Here is a 22,440-nt window from a genome sequence, read left to right as displayed (position 1 = left end):
CGGTCGTTTTTGGAAAAAAAATTACATGCAACTTTATTGAATGTCGTCTTACATGAAGTTTAACAGTTGTGGGGGAGTTAAAACTCCTTGATATTTTCTTAAAAACTACTCAATGATAAGTACAGATGCCTTTCAGATTGGTTTCCTCTCTTCATTAACGATCATTAACAAAGGGTTATCATTAATGATTGTTAACGAAGGGTCGTTGTTAACAAAAATTAACGAAACGAAGGTCGTCGTTAACGATCGTTAACGAAACGACGAATTTTATAAAAAACGATCGGTTTGAAAAACGATCGGTTTTTAAAAACGAGCGTTTTGAAAAACGATCATTTTAAAAACGACCATTTTTAAAAAACGAACTTTTTAAAAAAAACGATCGTTTCGTTTTCGATTTTTCGTCGTCGTTTTCATAACGAAACGATCGTTTTTCTGAAAAATGAAAACGTTAACATCCCTACTATGTATAGTTCTTGCTTCCCTGTAGTATACTAGAATTAGATATATAGTCAACCTGTAAATAGGGTTGTTAATCGTTTTTGAAAGCCATCGTTTTTGTTTTGTTTTTCAATCGTTTCAGAAAAAAACGATCGTTTTTTAAAAGACGACCCACTCATTTTCCAAAGTGATTAAATACTAAAGTGGGCCAAACTCATAGTTGGATGACGACATTTTATGTCCCAAGTATTTAAAAATTGAATATATATATATATCTGTACGGAGTGCACAGTATACAACAGAAACTGGACTCCCTTTGTTTACAAACACAGACTTAAAATTTTTATTTAACTTAAAAATAGATTAACGTAAATTAAGATTTCAGAAGTGAATTTTAGCCATTTTACTGCACAATATATAATTTCAGCACAATATTGCCTGCATGCATAATCTGTAAAACAAGGAATGCAGAATTTGTGATACCGAAAAATGAAGATCTTCGAACTAAATCTCTTGGTCTTCACTTTCGTATTTTGACAGATTTAAGAGTGTTTGAGTACTAGCATAGTTTTAAAGATATCAAGAGAGGCGTATTCAGGTTTTTTTTCCAGGAAGGGCTTACATTTCTTTTTATCTTAAGGGGAGAGGAGGCCAAACCACCCCCCCCCTCCCAAAAGCATATTTTTCATTGATCCTGGAGGAGGATGAGCCCCCTTTAGCCCCCCTGAATACGCCTTTTGATAATAACATAGATGTGTTTAAGAAATTTACAAACATATTTCGGAATGGAGTGAGATTTCAAAGAACAAAACTAAGCAGTTTTAAAGATAAATTCTTATTGAATCAGAAGGCAAAATCAATGCGTAGTATTTGCGTATGAAATACATAAAAACATACAAAATGTTTGATTTTAAATTGTGAAAATTTTGAAGTTTTAACTAAAGACAACATTTATATGGGTCTTTACTCTATTTTTTCCAGTCTTTACTTTTCAAAAGAAATCTTTTCATGCAATTATTTCCAAACCAAATAAAACCTTATGGCCCAACCTGTCGTTGTTGCCTTAGTCTGTTCCAATTTAGTATATATTCACTTTGCTCGTTTTGAATTTTTAGAAAACGAATAACGATCATTTTTATAAAAACGATTTGCGACCGTTTTTTTATAGAATTGTTTGTGAAAGTTAACAATCGTTAATGAAGGGTCGTCATTAACGATCGTTAACGAAACACAAACTTTATTAAACAGTCGTTTTACGAAGAATGATCGTTTTTGAAAAAAATATTACATGGAACTTTATTGAATGTTGTCTTACATCAAGTTAAACAGTTGTGGGGGAGCTAAAACTTCTTGATATTTTTTTAAAAACTACTCAATGATAAGTACAAATGCCCTTCAGGTCGGTTTCCTCTCTTCGTTAACGATCGTTAACGAAGGGTCGTCGTTAACGATCGTTGATGAAACGACCATTTAAAAAAAAACTTTTTAGAAGAACGATCGTTTTTAAAACCATCGTCTTGTTTTCGATTTTTCGTCGTCGTTTTTAAACTAAACGATCGTTTTTCAAAAAATGAAAACGCCAACATCCCTACCTGTTGATATTGTTTTGTTATTCCAATTAATCTTGGCTTTTTACTCTCATTCATTTTTCAAGTCTATTCTATCTCCATGGAAAGCTTACACAAAATGTTCCTTTTGCTTTGTTAAAAAATGTAAAAGACTAAAAATATTCGTTGAAAATTTCTTTCTTAAAACAACACTATATCTTTGTTTACATATTCTTAAAGGGACAAACACAGTAATTTCAAGCGTGATCCCAATTTATAAAACCTCCTGCGAGATTCACAATGTTATCGTTTGAACCTGACCAAAGATGAATGAGTTAACCGTGTTTTTCAACATCAAATTTAATTATTTTTAATCATGGCTTCACTATGAAAGTGGCGGATTTATGCTGTAGAGAATCTAGAGGAAACTCTCATTCATCAACACTGTTCAAGAGAGAAACGACGATATCTTCTTTAGTGTCTTTCAGATGAAGGTAAATGCTACCTTTATTAATCAAATATGCCAGTCTTCGAATATAGAGTCCATTTATGTTATGTATCATGAACAGTCCCTTTCAGTTTACAGATATATTATTCTGAATATTGTTTAACATTTCATGGTAAAAATGCAAATTACGCAGAAAAAATTAGGAATGCATTTTCTCTTATTGCATGTCTTTTATCTGACAAATAAACATGAAAATGCTAAGGAGGAAAAAAATCCAATTCTTTGAAAACAGAATTCAGAGCTCAGTGTTTGAAAAAAATAGAAATAAAATTGTGAATAAAATAAGACTCAAATATTCAGATTCAAAAATATTTTTAATGCGCTTTAAAATGAATTATTTAGAATTAGTTGACGTTTTTCTACTTTAATTCTAATAATTTCTATAAGTTTTCCTTTCGTAGAAATGTGCCGTTCACTGTTGTTAAGAAACTTTGAGTGAAGAAATGTAAAAAATCTAGGTCCCGAGATTACCGGACTCTTATTCTTATTTAGTATCTCTGACTCTATCTCTAGCCAAAACTCAAGGCTCTGTACACGTCCGTTTAAATCAACGTTTCATACATTACTACTTTATTAATACAGGTAAATAGAACTGACCGGAATGGCCGGTCAGGTCAACATGAACATAGATAAAATAGATAACGAAACATAGATAATAAAGATCGTACTAATCATGGTAGCATATAACACTACAGAAATCAGTTTTTAAAATAATAAATATTAATATCTAATTCATTCTTAAAAAGACAAAGCTTTAAAGGGTACCGCTGTGAAACGGACATTGCCATCTTTGTATACATGGCTGAAGGAAATTACGCTTACAATCCCTTTAAAAGTTTGTAAATTCAAAATATTTGTAGAAATGCTTAGGTGAAAAGATTTGTTGGAAAATAATATTTGTAATTTAAAAAAATCATTCTGTGCAAAAAGTTGGATTTTCGTTGTTATTTTTATTTTTTGACATATTTACTTTGTCTTATTTTATAAATTGTATTTTTAAGTTTTTTTTCATTTTATATAGTTCACTTGCAAGTGGCCTAAAAGGTAAAAAGTGTAATGGAGAGGAAATGTCTGAGCAGAAAAAATTCCACAAAACCCCCAAACAGTCGACAGTCGACACAATTGAAAGTTTCTCAGACCAAATTCTTAAGGCTTTTAGTTGATGATTTTTGATTAGTTTGACATCTTCTATGGTGCTGCAAACTTGTAAAGCAAGATTTTAAAAATGGCAAAGATTTTGACATTATTTGCTCCAAAGAGGTCTACCTAGGAAAAGATACTAATTTGTTTGCTGAAATGTAGATTACAACTATAAAATCCTTCAAGGATTCTTTCTACAAAGGCTTACCCTCCTGGACACCTCTGGAACACGCTTAAATTGATAAAGATTAAGTCTGAAGATAAGATATTTATTATTTACGGCGTGACAAGCATCGTTAACGGGATCCAGGAGAAAGCTAGTTGCGTAAATTATATTATCTGATCGACATTAACTGGTCAACAAATTGAACCGGTATAAATATAGAAGTACCTTCAAAACAAGGTTCTTAAAAAATTATTGAACATATCTCGTATATATATACTTTGCTTATCTGTTTGTTTGTAACCTATAAACGTCAAAACAGCTCACACGATCCAAGGAAAGGTTTATGGATTTGCATTGAAAAAAATTATAGTTTTTAGAAGCAACGAACAGAATATATAAGAAGCAATAAAAAGTCTCGACTGTGGTATTTAAATGGCGTATTTAATGATTGGCAAATGATATTTGGAGGATTTAAGACAGTACACAGTCCAGTCTTGTATGCCAAGTCCATTAGCGCCTGATCCAATTAGGGTTCAGTCATGTGTTTGGTGTCTTTTCTGAACCAATAGAAATAGTATAGCGGTAACATCTATCTTTTTATCCATATCATTATCTAATTAGAGATATGAATCCTTCCTATACACTTAATGGAAATATTTACTTATACTGAAACTATAGTGAGTCGTATCTAAAGTCTCATTCTTTGTGGGTAACCCTGTAATAATAAATATTATGTGTATAATAAACCTGCTACAGTAAATGCTATATACTTTAAAGGATATTTTTTTGACAGCTTATTATGCACGTGTGTATTAATAAAACACAATTAAGTTTGAAATATATAATTGAGCCTACATTAACAAGTTATAAATTTATAAATTGAGAAAAGCAGATTTATCAGGTTACAAAGGGTGTTTACAAAAAAACTTTCTGTTTAGTTTTTGGTCCTGAAACCGTTGATAATTAAACAAAATTAATCTTTAAATCGGCAATACATAGAAAAAGTAAGATTTAAAATCATTCCATGAAAAATTATGATTTTAAATATGCCCTTACAAGCAATTCTTATAAATTTAATAATTGGTAAAGTTTTTTATTAGAAGAAATAAAAGCCTTCATACTAATCATTAACAGCAGAAAACAATAAAGTTTAATGAATGTGTGATTCAAAATCTCCAATTGGCTAAATAGAATTAGAATAAACAGTCACGGGACCAAAACAAGAATTAAAAGAGATCATTTAAAAATGTTGCTCTAAGTTGCAATAATTATTATTACTAAAACATTTTAAATTGTAAGTTTTCTTAAGAATAATAAACTAAACTAAGTTGATTGAAATAGAGACCAATTTAAATGTATTGTTTGCATTATAAGCAGCTGCAGAATATGAAGAGAATAGTGATTTAATTCACAATTTGTACATGACTTTGGTTGATAGGTTTTAGCAGGAGGCCCAATAAGGACAAAGACACGACCAACCTTTAACCTTAATAAATTCAAAACATTTTAGTTCTAAAATACGAGAAGTTAACGATTTAAATCTTTCGTATAATTTACTTTATAGTTTGATTAAACCTGAATCTGATCAATAATGTGAACAATGTTATCGTTTTACAAGGTTTAAAGGAAAACTCTGATAATTCATGTATGTTTTCCAGCAGTAGAAATCCAAGATCACTATTGTAGTTGAAAAAATTCAATGTTTGACATTATATCTAATTTAATCTTGATCAGACAAAGCTACTAAGGGTACCATTGTGAATCTGGAATTGCCATCTTTGCATCGAGGTTCATTTAAATTTACACTTATATGTACTGTACCCTTAACAGAGCGTTTCAGTGACATGGTCCTTAGTTTCAACGTTTTGGTGAAGAAACTCCTTTTCCATCGTTGGACAATCTTTAAATTCCACGGCCAACGCCAGGCACTTTTGTTTGTACTTGGAAAAAACTAGACTTTTTTTCAGGCTTGAGGGAAAAAGTTTATTTCGTGTAATGGCAATGAAAATTCACATGAAATTCATATTTTGTTTTTTCTTTGATGTTTGCAAATTCATTTAGAAAAGAAAAGTTCATGTTTAACCAAAAGATATACAGAACATGAATACACAAAAAACCTTCAATTTACACAATATTGCGAAACTTTGAAGTTTATATTTAAATATTTAATAGCATCAAGGATATGGGGAGGTTAAAGATTTGTAGAGGGGGGGGGGGGGTTAGGGATGTTTAATTATAATTTTTACATGATCCCAACAAGCTGTTAAAGATGCGTTTGACACATGGGTGATGGATCTAAATTGGCTTCAGTCTAGATTTATAGTTCTACAATCATACAAGGAAATAATTTATAGTGTCCCAAAAAACTCTAGACAAAGATATGGTGTCCCGATATACTCTAGACAAAGATATAGTGTCCCAACATACCCCAGATTAATCTACATATAAAGTGTCCCAATATACCATAGATTATTTATAAATATATATATATAGTGTCCCAACATACCCTAGATTATTCATATATATATAAATAGTGTCCCAACATACTCTAGATTTAGTTGTATATATATAGTGTTCCAACATACCCTGGATAATTTATATATATAGATATAGTGTCCAAACATACCCTAGTTTTAGTTGTATATATATAGTGTTCCAACATACCCTAGATAATTTATATATATATATATATAGTGTCCCAACATACTCTAGATTTAGTTGTATATATATAGTGTTCCAACATACCCTAGATAATTTATATATATAGATATAGTTATTAGAAATAGGACATCTTTAAAAAACATGTTTCTCAAAATTGCTTGTTTATGAATCATTATTTAGGAGAAATCATTCGGTTTTAAGAAGCACTTTAATCTATTTACGCATTTGATGGAAACTAGAAACTACTTAAAAAAAAAATCTAGTCTAAAATCCAAGATATTTAGATTAATAAATACAGTTTTAAGGATACCGTTGTGAATCAGGCATTGCCATCTTTGCTTTTATGGTCACTTAAAAGAACACTTACAGTCCCTTCTACTAAAACTGGTAATAATCCAGCAAGCATAAATACTGTCAGGTTAAACCACCTTTATTTGACAATTAAACAAGTACAATATGTGGCAACAGAGAAGTGACCAATTGTACATGACGTCACAAGTGTCAAATTTAACAAGAAAGATACAATTTTCTCCCATTAGTTGACATGTTTTCCAAGATTGAATAAGAAAGTGTAAAAACAGAAAATAAAGAACACAAATTTAAAATTATTTCACTGTTAGATAAGCTCTTTATTTCACTGTTAGATAAGCACTAAATTATCAATATTATTATAATTTTGTCGGACACATAAAACTGTTGCAACATAAGGGTGTACAAATTCTACAAATTCTACAAATTAAACCAATCCTATTTGTATGAACTATTAACAGCAAACATAGTTGATCAGTGAAAGGTTTAAATTGAAAGAAATATATAAGTGCTTACAAAAGTTATTGTTTCACTTCTCGTATAAAACTGACATATAGCAAGGTTGTGTACAAATCACAAGGTTTGCACGCAGAGTTTATACCGTATAAATTTATGTTTAAAGAGGTAAACTTCTAAAAATATGCAGATACAATATCTTAAAATGCTGCATCAGCGAAACCTAATTATAAATTTCCACCTCTTTCAAAAGTAAGGTTACAATTATCAACTGTGGTTTAGCCAAGCTGCATTTGTAGCAAAAAACTTACCGGGTCGACTCCTCACAGGTAAACCAGACTTGACAATACGACTGGATGCATATACAGTACATTTTGTATGATCAGCTGAAAATTCCGGTGTGCACTGCGTACAGTTTGAACTCAACGCAGCTCACAGCTGACTTTGCAGCTGATAATACAAACGGATTTAGATATGGTCGCACAAATATCTCTGTACTTGACGAACACACAAAGGTTTTAAGGGTACCGTTGTAAATCAGAAATTTGCATGGAGGGTTACTTGACATTACAAGCTTACAGTCCCTTTAATCCACTCCCTAAAAATCTGGTGTGTTTCAACCAGCCACTGGAGATAAAACAAAGGGTAAACTTTGCTTTAAAACTTTTTAGAAAAGTTTCTTCACAAAATTAAGAAAATATCAAACACACACTTTGTGCATTTTCATACACTACATAGTACATACAGTGACATAAAGTACGTTAACCCTGCCCGGTGGGGAGGGGGGGGGGACATGTTTTAAAACATTTCAGTGACCTGTACAATGTTCATACCGTGATTTTAAATTCACAACGGTATCTTTCAAATCATGTTAATTCTGACAATTTCCGTATTTGCAGTAGAAATGCGCAATTGATGAGCTATAGCTTTCAGAGAGCTTAAATTCAGGAGAATGACAATCCTTAGAAATTTTCCCTCTTTTTGCAAACGTTTTGCATAAATTTTATATGCACTACATGTAGCAATTCTTTTATTCAACAATGGAAAGTTATATGTTTTTGGAAAGCTGCTGAGAAGAGTAAATAAACCTTAACATTTTTCCCGCAGTTTTGAATAATTTTTTGCACAGGTTTTGCAAACGTTTGTTTTTTTCCGTTGACATACATTCTGCGATAACAAAACTCACAAAGAAAGAAAGCAAATGGCTCGTGCAAACTATTGCTAATTCTGCATACTTTTGAAAACTTTTGCATACTTTTTGCATAACTTTGTAACACTTTTTAAAAAATTTATTTACTTGAAAATATTTCATAATCTAGAAAATATTTAGTCAGTCTAATGCGTTTCAAAAATTTGTAATATGTATGAAATATTTTAAATTGTTGCAAAAACACTGCATGCATAACATGAATTGCAAAAAAGAAAAATTTTTCCTTCTTTGGTCTATTTTAGAAACTGTACAAAAATTCAAAATGATAGGATATGAAACTTTAGTATGAATTTACAGACACTTCTTATCTTAACTAAGTGGGAAAACTAGTTTGCAAAAAAATGACAAATTAATTTTCTAAATCTGAAACTCTAAGGTTGAATCATAATCCTGAAATAAATTTTACTTGGGTTTGGTTTGGCTTGATTTCTCGGTAACATTTTCCCCTAATCTGTAAATTGAACCTCTATGAAAGAAACTTAGAAATGTCAAACAAATTTACTTTGCCATTATAAGTATTAAAAGGTTATACATTATAACCAACTAATAATCCTTTCTCTGAGTTACCTTAAAACGAAAAAAAATTTTTTTTTTTTTTTATTATAATCACTCTAGTATGCCGAGTCCATTAGCACCTGATCCAATCAGGGTTCAGTCATGTGTTTGCTGTCTATTCTGAACCGAGAGAAATAGTATGTCGGTAACATCTATACTTTCTATCTATCTCATTATCCAATTAGAGATAAATATTTATTTCTACTGAAACTATTCTATATAATTCTGAGAAATAGATAAAAACCTTTCAATACATTGTTAACAAATAATGTACAGTGTGTCTCAAAAAACCATTAATTGATACTGTTAAGCCTCAGTTTTGAACAAATTATAGTTTTTTGACATTTCATTTATTTGCTCAAAATATACGATTTAACGTGATAAAAAAAAAAAAATTTTAGCAAATTTTCTTTGTAAATTTTGGACATACTAGATACGTCAAATAAAAACATTTCAGACAGTTTTCTTTTACGATCTACGAACATCATTATGCTTAAAATGCTTTAATTATAGGTATATATTTTTATATATTTTTAGATGGGATGTATCGAATTTAGGATCAGTTGTATAGTTCTTCCATCTATTTTTTCTATCATTTTAGTTTGTACTCTGACCGGCCCGACCGGTCAACCTATTTACCTGTCATCAATAAATTAGTTCAATTTCAATCTTTGTATAGTACGTACGTGTTAAAGCCTGTGTAGACCGCTAGTATATAGAGTGTGGCTGTTTAGCTGATAGTTTAGTCAGGATTGACTGAAGTGTTAGAGTTTGAGGCAATTATTTGATTAGTTGATCGGGCTAGATCGTTACAGGGATTTTCAATAAGTTGGTTATATGTTGGTTCGTTTTCATCTATTTTTTTTTCTCAGGGTAAACACTTTCAAAAAGTGAAAATCAGAGCATAGGTTTTCAATATAGATTAATAATAATACAGATAGAAGACTAGATATAGCCATTTTCGTTCACAATAAACCCTGAGGCAGAAGCTCAAAGGAGTTACGCGCATGCTCTCTTTCTCTCTTGTCATTCAACGCGGCATGCACGAAACTCCTTTGGGCTTCTGCCTTAGGGTTTTAGTGAACGAAAAACCACTTAATCTTGAAAAGATGATATCAAGTGTTCTATCTGTATTATTATTAATCTTTGGTTTTCAAAATGGGTGCTAAAACGATCGTTTAATATTTATTTTAGGAGAAAAATATTCCAAAGTTTGACAAAAGCAAACTTCAACAAATACAGTTTTGAACTAACCAAAATCCTCTAGACTAAAGTTGATTTATTTTTCAGATTAAAAATGGCTGAAATGATGCCATTAAATACAGAAAAAGCCAGGTTAGAAAATCTTCTAAAAGCACATTTCGCAGTTATTTTAAAAATGTTTTTTTTAGATGAAATATTTCGGATTTTTAATTAAAATATTTCTTTAAAAAGTTTCCTTATTTTGCTTTCTAAATCTATTGCCGTTAATTGACATGGTGAAATATTTTCTAGAGGAAAACAAACCAATCGATGAAATTATTTTAGACTGGACACTGAGGAAAACAAACCAGTCGATGAAAAAGAACAAATCATTCAGGCCATTGGAGGTTTAATTTATAAGAATATTTTCTATTTAACACATTATCATAATTATTATCATTATTATTATTATTTTTATTGTTTTCATTATTATTATTATTATTGTTTTCATTATTCACATAGATTCAGCCTCCTTATAAACAGTCTCATCAATTTTTAAGACAGGGCTGACTTTGAAGTGTCGCAACGCCCTAAGCTTAAATTTTACCGCTCTAACTCACTTATGCTTTTCTGTAGCCCTTTACATGTACATTTTAGTACTGTAAAGCACTTGTTGTTAGATGTGGTTTTTTAGAAGTTATTGGCAAAATTCTCAACGATTTTTGCTTGAGAGCGTGAGACCATTAAATCGCAGTGTATTATTATTATTATTATTATTATTATTATTATTATTATTATTAAACCCCAAGATAAGATCAAAATAAAACCAAACATAAAACCTATTATAATGCAAAAAAACATAAAATACATTATAAGAACTTTTTAAAAGTTTTTTTTATCAATAAAATTGGTCATTCTTTAAATACATTGTTTTGATATGCTAGTATTTATTCTTGTTTAAATTAAGTAACAAAATAACTGATCATAAGCCTCTAACTCTAATTTGGTATTCCCTATATCTTTGAAAACTGAGGTTAAAGACCTTAAATATAAAATGTCCATTAAATCTAACGGTCAAAGGTCCAACAGATCAATTTGTAAAGTTAAATGAGATTAAATAAAATTAGAATTGGTGGCAATTGTTCCGTTTCTTTGTTTTTTACAAAATAATTTCATAATTCAAGATTTACATAAGTCAGAGAATCCTCAAGTTATGCAAGTACATACTTGCCGGAGGCCCCCATTTTCACGGCAATAGGTGCAGAGGCTAGTATATCACAGAGTGGTCCGGCCCATTCCTAAATATTTGTTAAGTCACCAGCATAGAAGCCCGGAAAACTGAACATACGCTATAGTAGTCCACCAACAAGATTATAGTGTATAGAGTGATGATGTACGCTAATCCTTTACAAATTGTATAGGCCATAAACTATACCGAGAGCGTACTGCATATTTGTTTATTATAAGTTGATTCTGGCCTAACCTATAGACAGTATAACAATATTAGTAAACAGTTGTAAGTGTACAGTACAGCTAACTGAGCACACAGGTAGAGAACTATCATCCCCCTGTAGTCCCCCCACTAAACTTTTTAAACCAAGCTAAGAACATTCTTAATTGGTTCTACCGCATTCCCTAATCAAAATTAAAAAGGTGTATGAGTTACAGGACATCCAAAGAATCAGCCGATAAATAGAGATTACTGCTTTAAATAGACCATTAAACTGTTTAAAATGTTCAAAGTTGCATGACACTGATAGACGAAACGTTTACTCAGTTCTCCTAGCGACTGGTATTTTCATAGATCACTAATAATACAGATAGAACAGTAGATGTTGTCTTTTCAAGATTTAGGGATTTTTGGTTCACAGAACCCCTGAGGCAGAGGCCCAAAGGAGTTACGCCGTATGCTCTCTCTCTCTGTCTTGTAGTAATTCAATGCTGCCTGTGCGGAACTCCTTGGGCCTCTGCCTCAGGGTTATTGCGAACTAAAAATACTTAAATCTTGAAAATACAACATATAGTGTTCTATCTGTATGGTTATTAACCTATGAATTCTCTGTTCGTCAACCTGGCCATCTTAAAACCATACAGCTTAGAGAGCGATATACACTGTGACCTTGCCAGGCTACATTTGTTGCATAAATTGTGCTGGGTCGACCTTGGGTAGTCCAGACTGGACTTTACTACTGAATGCATGTACAGTACAAGTTTTAACAGCTCAAATCATGCACGTTTTAGGGGAATATTGGGGAATTATCTAAACACATAAGCATTTTGAAATATACCGGGACGATTAAAAAAGTGTAAATCATGAAAACATTACATACCCCTTTGCACAAACACTCCCAAGGATCAACACAAGCTCCAGTATCTAGGGTGTGATCAGTCTTGCAGTAAGGATACGGAGCACATTCAGTACAGTTGTCCCCTTGCCATCCAGGCTTACAAATGCATGTATTAGGTTTGTTGCAATATCCATGTGTACAATCACATCCTTCACTGCAAACTGGATGATCACAAAGATGTCCAGACCATAGTTTAGGATCACAGTTGCATTCTCCAGGATTAGTGCAACTTCCATGACAACATCCTAGGCATAAATTTCATAAGTGGACCATTCTGTATTTTTTTCAGAAAATAGTTTGTAAAGGAGTGGCATATCTGATTAACAACCATAAGCTTTTAGCCTCTATCTGAGTAATAGTGAGGAAAATATCGTCATTATCTATCTGTAATCATGCAGATCTTAATTGTCTTCGGAGCATAAATTTGCTTTTACAGAAAACCAGAATACAAAATTTTCAATATTTCTTAAGGAAGAAACATAAGATATCTTATCTATCCTTGATCAAACAAAGTTTTAAAGGGTACCATCGTGGATAGGGCATGCCACTCTTTTAAAAGGGAGAGTTTACCTTCTTTGGCTATACATTCAGTACAATTAGGTCCTTGCATACCACTACCATGCTTGCATAAGCATGAATCAGGTCTGTCACAGAATCCAAAGTCCGGATGACAACCATCACTGCAGCTGGCAATATTGCAATCTCTTCCCTGCCAGCCAGGGTCGCAATTGCATTGAAATGCTGTGTTACAAGTTCCATGAACACAGGTTGCAAGCTTGATACAAGATTGACAGGTTTCACCGTTGTATCCCATATCACACCTAGAATTTTATATGGTTTTCGGTGTTTATTTCAAGTAGGGTTTCCAATCCCAATTCCGTTGAGCGGAATTGATAAATATTCATGTAAAGAGAAATGTTATGAACAAAATATAAAGATATTTAAGATTGATATTTTGCCCTTTAAATAATTTAAGATATGCTTATGCTTCATGCAGTACATCAAGATGTGTTTACCTACAAATGCCTGGGGCAACGCATTTGCCATAATTGCATCCATTTGGACAGACGGGTTCATCACAGTTATCTCCAGTCCATCCATCTTATTATTATTATTATTATTATTATTATTATTATTATTACTATAATTATTATAATCAATATCATTATCAGTATTGCTATTATCATTGTTATCATTAAAATCATGCAAATCTTTAGATGCATTATACTTACTAACACATGTGAATACACCGTCATCTGTGCAGAAGTATCTGTCAGTATGTTCCAGGTAATAGGGCTGGCATCTTACATCAGAGTAAATCCAGGCCATTATAGGGTTAGCATAAGGATTAAAGACCTCATCACTATAATAATTTGGTCGTTCATCGTTTGTAAACAATTCACTTTCTTATTTTTTTTCAATTGTTCAAAAAAATTGATATAGGTTATTCTCAAAATTATCTTTCATTCGCCATCTATGTCGTTTTCTCACTGAATGAATGTTCAGTGAAATCATTTGTTTAGTAAAAGTGTTCGATCGATCGTTCGTTCAGAAAAAAATGATAGTTTTTTCAAAAAATTGTTTGAAAAAATTGTTAGTTCAGTAAAAAAAAAAACCCTTTTTTTTCAAAATCTTTTAGAAAATTCGTTCGTTTCTCTGTACAATCCGTTTCGTTCGTCCATCATTCAACGACACCCTTTTCACGTACAATTTCGTTCATTCCGAAAAATCGTGTTCGTTCAAAAAAACGAGGCCCCTCTCTACCCATAGTGACATTTCATAATCGAAAATAAGAATTGTTTCTTTATTATAATAAATGTTACCTTGACCAACCAAAGCAAACTCCAACTTGAACCAGAGCAAACAAAATTAAAAACATCTGAATAAATTCAATTGGAGTGTTCGCAAAAATTTAAAGGAGTATAGAGGTTAATATTTAAATTTATCATTTTTTCAGATTGGTACATAGTCCCTTGGATTGAACGGGGATGGGTAATGTTTTAATGAACCTATTAGTTATTATCCTTGTAAGTTAACATCCCACATCCCAACATATCCCAAAATCCCAACAATCCCACATCCCAATCCCCAAATTTGCTGGGTTCATTAGCTATTAAATAATTAATCAAAGAATAATTACATATTACATATTACATAATAATTGCTTGGTTGTTTTTGGACAGCCTGAGCGGAAAGTTTCTTAGTCTCGTAAAACCCTGAACATAACGAAAAACAACCAAAAAAGATTTGAAAATTCCTCTATCAAGATTCCTCTATCAAGGTTCCTCTATCAAGATTCCTCTATCAAGATTCCTCTATCAAGATTCCTCTATCAAGATTCCTCTATCAAGGTTCCAGATTGTCAATTCATGAACATGATTCACTAATTAATACTTGAACAGCTTTAAAGTGTACCGTTGTGAATCGGGCATTGTTATCTTAACATGGATCGAAGGGCACTTGAAATTACGTTTTCATGACATTTAAGCAAACATTTGATATTTTGAAAATTTTATTTAGATCCATTGTCACACAAAGTAGGATGGATAAATTCAGCCCAATTTTAAAGTCTCAAAGGATGTTGCTGAGAAATGTGTAGCTAGAATATGCTTACCATGTAATCTGGTACGAGTTGTAATTCTAATATGATTCTAGCCTAAATTATTGTTTTTTAAAACTGTTTTCGTTCTTAATATTGCTAATTGTTTTCAATCAAATATTTTCAGGGTTCAGAAATTTAAGGAAAGTTAACTTACATTTAGTTTTTTTAATAGTTCGTTTCTTGCATATTTTTTATCACAGAACTCGAATTTGACGATCGGTTTCGGTTCGCTCATTTATATATTTTTAGGATAAAAATATAAAAATATTGTAAAATTTATCATGATGATTTTTTTTTTTAAATGTTGGGAGTTTTATTAAAAAAATGATTTAGAACAAGACAACTATTGAAAAGAAAGATGGCTTTTAGAAAAAAAACCAGTTTTGATTTTAAAAACATGCAAAATCTATTATCTACAGCAATTGTACAAAAAAACACAGACACATTTTACATAACAAGTTAATTAATTTAATGGTGACACTATTTTCTTTAAATCCTCATCAAATACATAAAAGATTCCTAAATAAGGTTTTCATTTTTAAAGTTAATGAGTCTTAATCTACAGGGTTACTTACAAAGGATGAGAGTTCAGAGTTTCAGGTCGTCTTTACAGTCTTATCCTTTGTGGTATTTCCATAAACAAAGGTAGGTTTACAAACAGAGCTATATTTCATGCTTGACTTATGTTTCCTTGTTTTTTTTCGTATTAAAGGGACTGTAAACGTAATTTCAAGTGACCCTTAAAGGGAGTGACCGGCTATGTAAGGTAGTTGAACTGAGTATGCAATGTTGTGGAAAGCTTCTTTCGGATTCATTTGAGACATATTAAACTTTTAAAGATCTTTAAATCCTGAGTTTGAGCGCAAAGTCAACGTTCAAAACTCTTACTTTGGGAGTGGATACGTTTTCAGAATTAGTTTTTTTTTTATTATTAAATAACGACGACATAAAATGTAAAAAGTTCTACAATAAACTACAGACGTCATGTATAGGAACATGTTGAGAATATAATATTAATCTTATCATCGAAAATAAGTAATCTGGTTCAATTATTAGTTTTTATTATCTCAATATTATGGTTTCTCATTATTCACAAAGATTTTCGTTCTAGAATTATTATTGAAAAGACGACATTTGAAGAATTTGAAGAAATCTGCGAAAGAAGATAAGAAATTTAATATAATTATAAAAACGATTTTAGCATTGATTTACTGACAAATTTCTGTTGAGAAATATGTTCCTAACCATCTAATTAGATTACTGTATAATTTTTACTTTATTTTTCGCTGTCGTTATTTAATAATAAAAAAAACTAATTCTGAAAACGTATCCACCCCCAAAGTATGAGTTTTGAACGTCGAATTTCGTCAGGATTTACAGATCTTTAAAAAGTTAATTATGTCTCAAATGAATCCGAATTAAGTTTTCAACAACACTGCATACTCAGTTCAACTACCTTACACAGCCGGTCACTCCCTTTCCTTTAGGAGTGGCTGCACTAGGGTAACCGGTAAATATCCAGCTGTCAAAGAACAAAAATTATCTATAATTTCCTTCATTGAAAAATTTCTGTATCAGAAATTTTTAAGTCGCTTTTATTTTTAAATAAACCCTATTGGTAATTATCCATTCCTTTTGAAAGGATTAATTATCTTATTTTTCAAATTCTGATGGTTACAAGCAATAATCTTAATTTATTGAAAATTGAAAAAAGTCATAGATTTTTCTGTTATAAGTATCAAATAAATCATTTAAATTAAATAAAAAAATTATTTTTCAAAATTTTGAAATTTTAACTTTCCCCTTTTAAATCTTAAAGGGACTGCATACGTAATTTTAACCTACATATCTGATTCAAGACGGTTCTCTTTAAACCTTGGCTGAACAAAAATTCTTCAATCTGGAAACTGATTTTTTTAATAGCGGTTTCTTTTCATTTCAAAACGAAAACGAAGTAAATTGAAAAAAATTTCGCTGATGAATATGATTTTTTTCAGAATGAATGTTGCCTTAAATGTTTTTTTTTATCCAGACAAATAACCTGAATGTTTTCTCACCTTGGATTTTCCGACCAAGAAATGTATTTTCTCCTCAAAAGGTCGTTCACGATAGTTAACGAAGGCTCGTCGTTAGTTGTCGTTAACGAAGAGTCGTTTTCAAAAATAATGGTTTAAAACTAAAAACTATCGTTTTTGAGAGCGACCGTTTTTAAAAACGATATTTTTAAAAAACTATGGTGTTTAAAAACGATTGTTTGGTTTTTCGTTTTTTCTTTGTGTTTAAAAGGAAATGATCTCGTTTGAAAAAAAATGGAAATAATTCATCCCTGAAGTACAAAAAAAATGAAGCAAATTGTGAGAAATATGTACTATTCAGCTTTTTAGCCAGATAATCTTCGATATCTTTCGCATTTCTACTTTGATGATGGTTTATAAGGTACTGTCGCAAATCAGACATACCCGTCTTGAAATGGACAGGGTCACTTGAAATTACTGTTTCAAGTTTTAAGGGTTTTTCGTTGACCATGTGGCAGAAACCCAAAGGAGTTACGCGTATTTTCTTTCTTTGTATTGTAATTCAAAATGCGCGTAACTCCTTTGGGCTTTTTCCTCCCGGTAAGTGTAAACGAAAAACCCTCTAAATCTTAAAAAGACGACATCTACTATTCTATCTGTATTGTTATTAATCTATAGTTTTCATTTGTGGATTATAGAATATGAAATTTTTTAGCTGAATTCAAAGTAAGTGTTGAAAAAAGAGAAGATTTATCTTCAATATATAAAGTAATAATCTTTGTTTGGATGACCTATTATATACCTCATGAATCCCTTTACCAGTTTGTCTCAAACAACTTGATTGGAGATTTTGATAGAACCACGAAAATGTTCTATTTTTGGTTTAAAATTCTGTTGTTGAATTGTCTAGGGAAAGTTTTTCAAGATAAGCTGGGTTCCCAAGCTAGTCTTTAAACTAAAGCTTACATTTTTTCGAGAAATCTCGTGGGTATTCTGGGCCGGGAGTAACATACGCAAAAAAAATGAAATTTTTTGTTCCCAAAAAATTAATATTCGAATTAATAAAAAAAAGTTCCACGGACAACGCCTGAAACATCAGCTAGTATATAATTAAACATGATGTTGTTTCATTAAATTAAGCTTGAAATATTGCTCCATCTGCGGCATTTTCTCATCTTAACGTATCAAGCAATAAAAAAAAAAATTTCGTGGATTTATTGATTTTTATCTCGTAAATTTTAGATTTTTCTAAATTTAGTGTAAAGTTTAATTTAAACGTCCTTACGAAACTAGTTTAATTTGAAAACAATTTTAAATTCTTGTCAAATACATTTTTAATTTAGAAAATATAATTAGAAAGTTATTTATAAAATTAATTTATCCAACGTCGCAGCTGTAAAATAAGTAAATTTTAAATTTTTCAAATAGGTCAGGTATTACAGATCAAATTTTGCGCTTTTTTGGCGCAATTGCGAACGAACGGTCCTAGGGGGAATGAGAATTTTTATTGCACAAGTATGATTTTCAATCATAACTGCGCTTAATGAAGAGCTATAATATAAAAGAAAAAAAAATATTCTGAATTTCTTATATGTATCCGGATTCCGGATACATTTTTTTTCTTCTCACATATGTGAGAAAAATAAAAATAAGAATATGACCTTTTCCCTTTTAGCTTGCAGTTCCTTCCCCACCACCACCACCTTAGTTGTACATTCTTTGGTGTTTTCTGTTTTTTAACAAGAGTTTATATCAGCTGAGAGTTCAGAGTTATAAAATTCAATACTAAGATTGATTTGATACTTTGTTTTTAGGTTGTAAAATTGCGCGAAAACTTGTTGTTCACATTATGACGAGACGGACTATCCCGGCAAGATTTTTTTGCAAGAAATGAGTTTGATATGTCAAAATAAGTCATCTATGCAGTGTACCTGAGGACTCAGGCAGTAGATATGAATTCCCAGCTAATTACGCCTAAAGTGAGGGGCATGTTAGTTTAAAAAGTAAATAAATTCGACGTTATGGGGGGCCGGAATAGGGTTGAAGGGACTATAGGCATAATTTTAGCTGAATCTCCATTTACATCGAGTATCGTGTCTGATTCACCACAGTGCACCCACTCTCCATTTGCATCGAGTATCGTGTCTGATTCACCACAGTGCGCCAATGAAAACCGATAAAGGATTTTTCTACAAGGACACTTGAAATTATCGGACTTTTTGTTTGCCAGCTGCATTATAATTAAGAAATATATAATTTTCGAGATATATAAACACAGAGCTCTATGTCCTCGATACGCAATTACAAGTTTAAAGGGTACCATTGTAAATCGGACATTACCCTTTTTGCATGAAGGGTCACTTGAAATTAAGCTTGAATGTCTCTTAATAGAAACATAGAATGGAAATAGATTTCAAGATTAATCATTTTTGAAAAAATTTCATCGTTTTGAACGAATAAAAAAACTCTGAAATATTTCATTATAGATTTGTTTAAATAATAAAAGAGATATAAATAGTTAGAAGAACTTCTTTATATTTCTAAGGCACACTCATTAAAAAGGACTATATGCGTTATTTCTAGTTACCCTCCATGCAAAGATGGCAAAGGCCGATGCGCAATGGTTCCCTTTGAAACGTTGCCAGATTAAGTATGAATTAAAAAATCCATTTTAATAAGTTTGAAAAGAAAATTTAATTGTCATTTTTTACTTAAAAATGGATTGTTCGATTCGACTGAAGGAAAACATAGAAACTATTAGAATAGAATATTTTAAACCTAGTAAAAGGACAATATTTTGTACTTTGTGGATCAGATTAAGGTTTTAAGGGTACCGTTGTGAATCGGACATTGTTATCTTTACATGAAGGATCACTTGGAATTACTCTTACAGTCCCTTTAAGATCATGAATCTTAAGAAAGCTTGATATTTTTTTCAGAACTTGATCTAACATTTCAGAACTTGATTTAACATTTTGGAACTTGATCTAACATTTTAGAACTTGATATAACATTATAGAGCTTGATTTAACATTTTGGAACTTGTTCTTACATTTTAGAACTTGATATTACATTTTAGATCTTGATCTAACATTTTAGAACTTGATCTTACATTTTAGAACTTGATCTAACATTTTAGAACTTGATCTAACATTTTAGAACTTGATCTAACATTTTAGATCTTAGATCCAATATTTTAGGATATATTTTGTGAAAAGCTAAACAAGTTTAGCAAAGTTGCATTTAAAACTGTTAACTCAGCTCAAGAAAAGAAAAAGAATTAAAGTTTAAATGTTTCAACCTTTCAAGTTTCTTTTCTTCTTCTTTATAAAGAGACTAGGCACTTAATTTTGACTGATTTCTCATGCATGATTTACAACGGTACCCTTGAAAAATTTCTCAGATCGCGGGTAAATTAGATATCAACAGAGTTTTAGATAGAAAAACCAAGATATCTTCCTCAGATGGAAATTTAAAGGGAACACTCATAATGTGGAGGGTCAAAATCCCTTTAAAGCATATCTATCTTCAATCTCGAATTTGACTTATATATCAAAATTTCTCTAACTGAACTGTGAAAAGCTGATGTTTCTATTGTTGTTTAAAAACAAAACATAAACTTAAAAATAAACCCATGAAATAAAATGAGTGTGTGTACACTGCAAAATTGCAATATTTCGTAATTATTGTATTGTTTTGTAATATTTTAAATATTGTTGTACTAGAAATAGGGCGGACATTACAAGAATTTTGCACACTTTAGAAGTGCTAAAGTGTTGAAGTGTTGAAGTGTTGAAGTGTTGAAGTGTTGAAGTGTTGAAGTGTTGAAGTGTTGAAGTGTTGAAGAGTTGAAGTGCTAAAGTGTTGAAGTTTTGAAGTGTTGAAGTGTTGAAGTGTTGAAGTTGAAGTGTTGAAGTGCTGAGTTGTTGAAGTGCTAAAGTGTTGAAGTGTTGAAGTGTTGAAATGATGAAGTGTTGAAGTGTTGAATTGTTGAAGTGTTGAAGTGTTGAAGTGTTGAAGTGTTGAAGTGTTGAAGTGTTGAAGTGTTGAAGTGTTGAAGTGTTGAAGTGTTGAAGTGTTGAAGTGTTGAAACAAGAAATATAAAAGTAAACCTAAATTACAATTAGCTTTCTCTGGGATATCATCTTTTTCAGATTGGTTGCTGTTTTTCTGAGCATGGTCTGTTTAAACCAACTATTTCTATACGAAATTGTATATATATGCATTTTCGTACAAGTTTGAAACAGCTTTATATCAACTCTTGAGTTAGGAACTTCAGATAGGCGTCTCAAGGGTCTCGATGAAAAGCTAAAGTGATTAGCTTTTAGCCTATACCCCCTTTCATTTTTCCTTTACTGTCCCTTTCAGATTAAATCTCCTATACTTATCCAGATCTACGGATTAAGATTAGTTCCATATTGATTATACCCTGGAATACAAGGATAGATAGAGTAATCATCTAGTCGAATTCCAGAAAATGTGGTGCTTGATTTTAACAGTTAGGGCCGCAATCTAAATTGCCTTGTAAGCACCAAGGACTAGGGACGAATCAAAACTTTTACGTCCTAAATATCGAGTGCAATTTTCATGAATTTCCGGAAATTTTAGCTACTGAACCAGACATAAATAATTATTAATCTCATTTTATTGACAACTCCAAAACTTGAACACTTGAACACTTAAACACTTGAACACTTGAACACTTCGACATTTGAGCACTTCAACTTCAACACTTCAACACTTCAACACTTTAGCACTTAAACATTTTAGCACTTCAACAACTCAGCACTTCAACACTTCAACTTCAACACTTCAACACTTCAACACTTCAGCACTTCAACAACTCAACACTTCAACACTTCAACACTTTCGCACTTCAACACTTTAGCACTTCAACAACTCAGCACTTCAACACTTCAACTTCAGCACTTCAACACTTCAACACTTTAACACTTCAACACTTCAACACTTCAACACTTTAACACTTCAACACTTTAGCACTTCAACAACTCAGCACTTCAACACTTCAACTTCAACACTTCAACACTTCAACACTTAAGCACTTCAACAAATCAACACTTCAACACTTCAACTCTTCAACACTTCAACACTTCAACACTTCAACACTTCAACACTTCAACACTTCAACACTTTAACACTTTAGCACTTCAACAACTCAGCACTTCAACACTTCAATTTCAACACTTCAACACTTCAACACTTAAGCACTTCAACAAATCAACACTTCAACACTTCAACACTTCAACACTTCAACACTTCAACACTTCAACACTTCAACACTT

General features: G+C 31.4%; 2 protein-coding genes across 2 annotated transcripts in view; one reads left to right on the top strand and one right to left on the bottom strand.

Annotated features, from left to right (window-relative positions):
• Positions 1-10,148: 10,148 nt before the first annotated feature.
• Positions 10,149-22,440, top strand: part of LOC111710959 (uncharacterized) — a 15,963-nt gene continuing 3,671 nt past the window's right edge. The window contains exons 1-2 of the mRNA XM_023485168.1: positions 10,149-10,325; positions 10,518-10,579. Of these exons, the coding sequence (XP_023340936.1) occupies positions 10,288-10,325; positions 10,518-10,579 (100 nt within the window). The 5' untranslated portion in view covers positions 10,149-10,287. The remainder of the gene's footprint in view (positions 10,326-10,517; positions 10,580-22,440) is intronic.
• On the bottom strand, positions 11,103-15,232 carry LOC111710962 (protein jagged-1). The gene is made up of 7 exons (XM_023485169.1): positions 15,135-15,232; positions 14,344-14,399; positions 13,753-13,883; positions 13,537-13,621; positions 13,091-13,341; positions 12,503-12,765; positions 11,103-11,470 (listed from the first exon to the last, which is right to left on the bottom strand). The coding sequence occupies exons 1-7, from the start codon at positions 15,135-15,137 to the stop codon at positions 11,384-11,386; spliced, it is 876 nt and encodes a 291-aa protein (XP_023340937.1). The 5' UTR covers positions 15,138-15,232; the 3' UTR covers positions 11,103-11,383.

The sequence above is a fragment of the Eurytemora carolleeae genome, unplaced genomic scaffold, assembly GCF_000591075.1.
Source record: "Eurytemora carolleeae unplaced genomic scaffold, Eaff_2.0 scaffold1093, whole genome shotgun sequence".
Lineage (NCBI taxonomy): Eukaryota > Metazoa > Arthropoda > Copepoda > Calanoida > Temoridae > Eurytemora > Eurytemora carolleeae.
The sequence above is the reverse complement of the archived record's forward strand: the minus strand, read 5'-3'. Positions and strand labels throughout refer to the sequence as shown.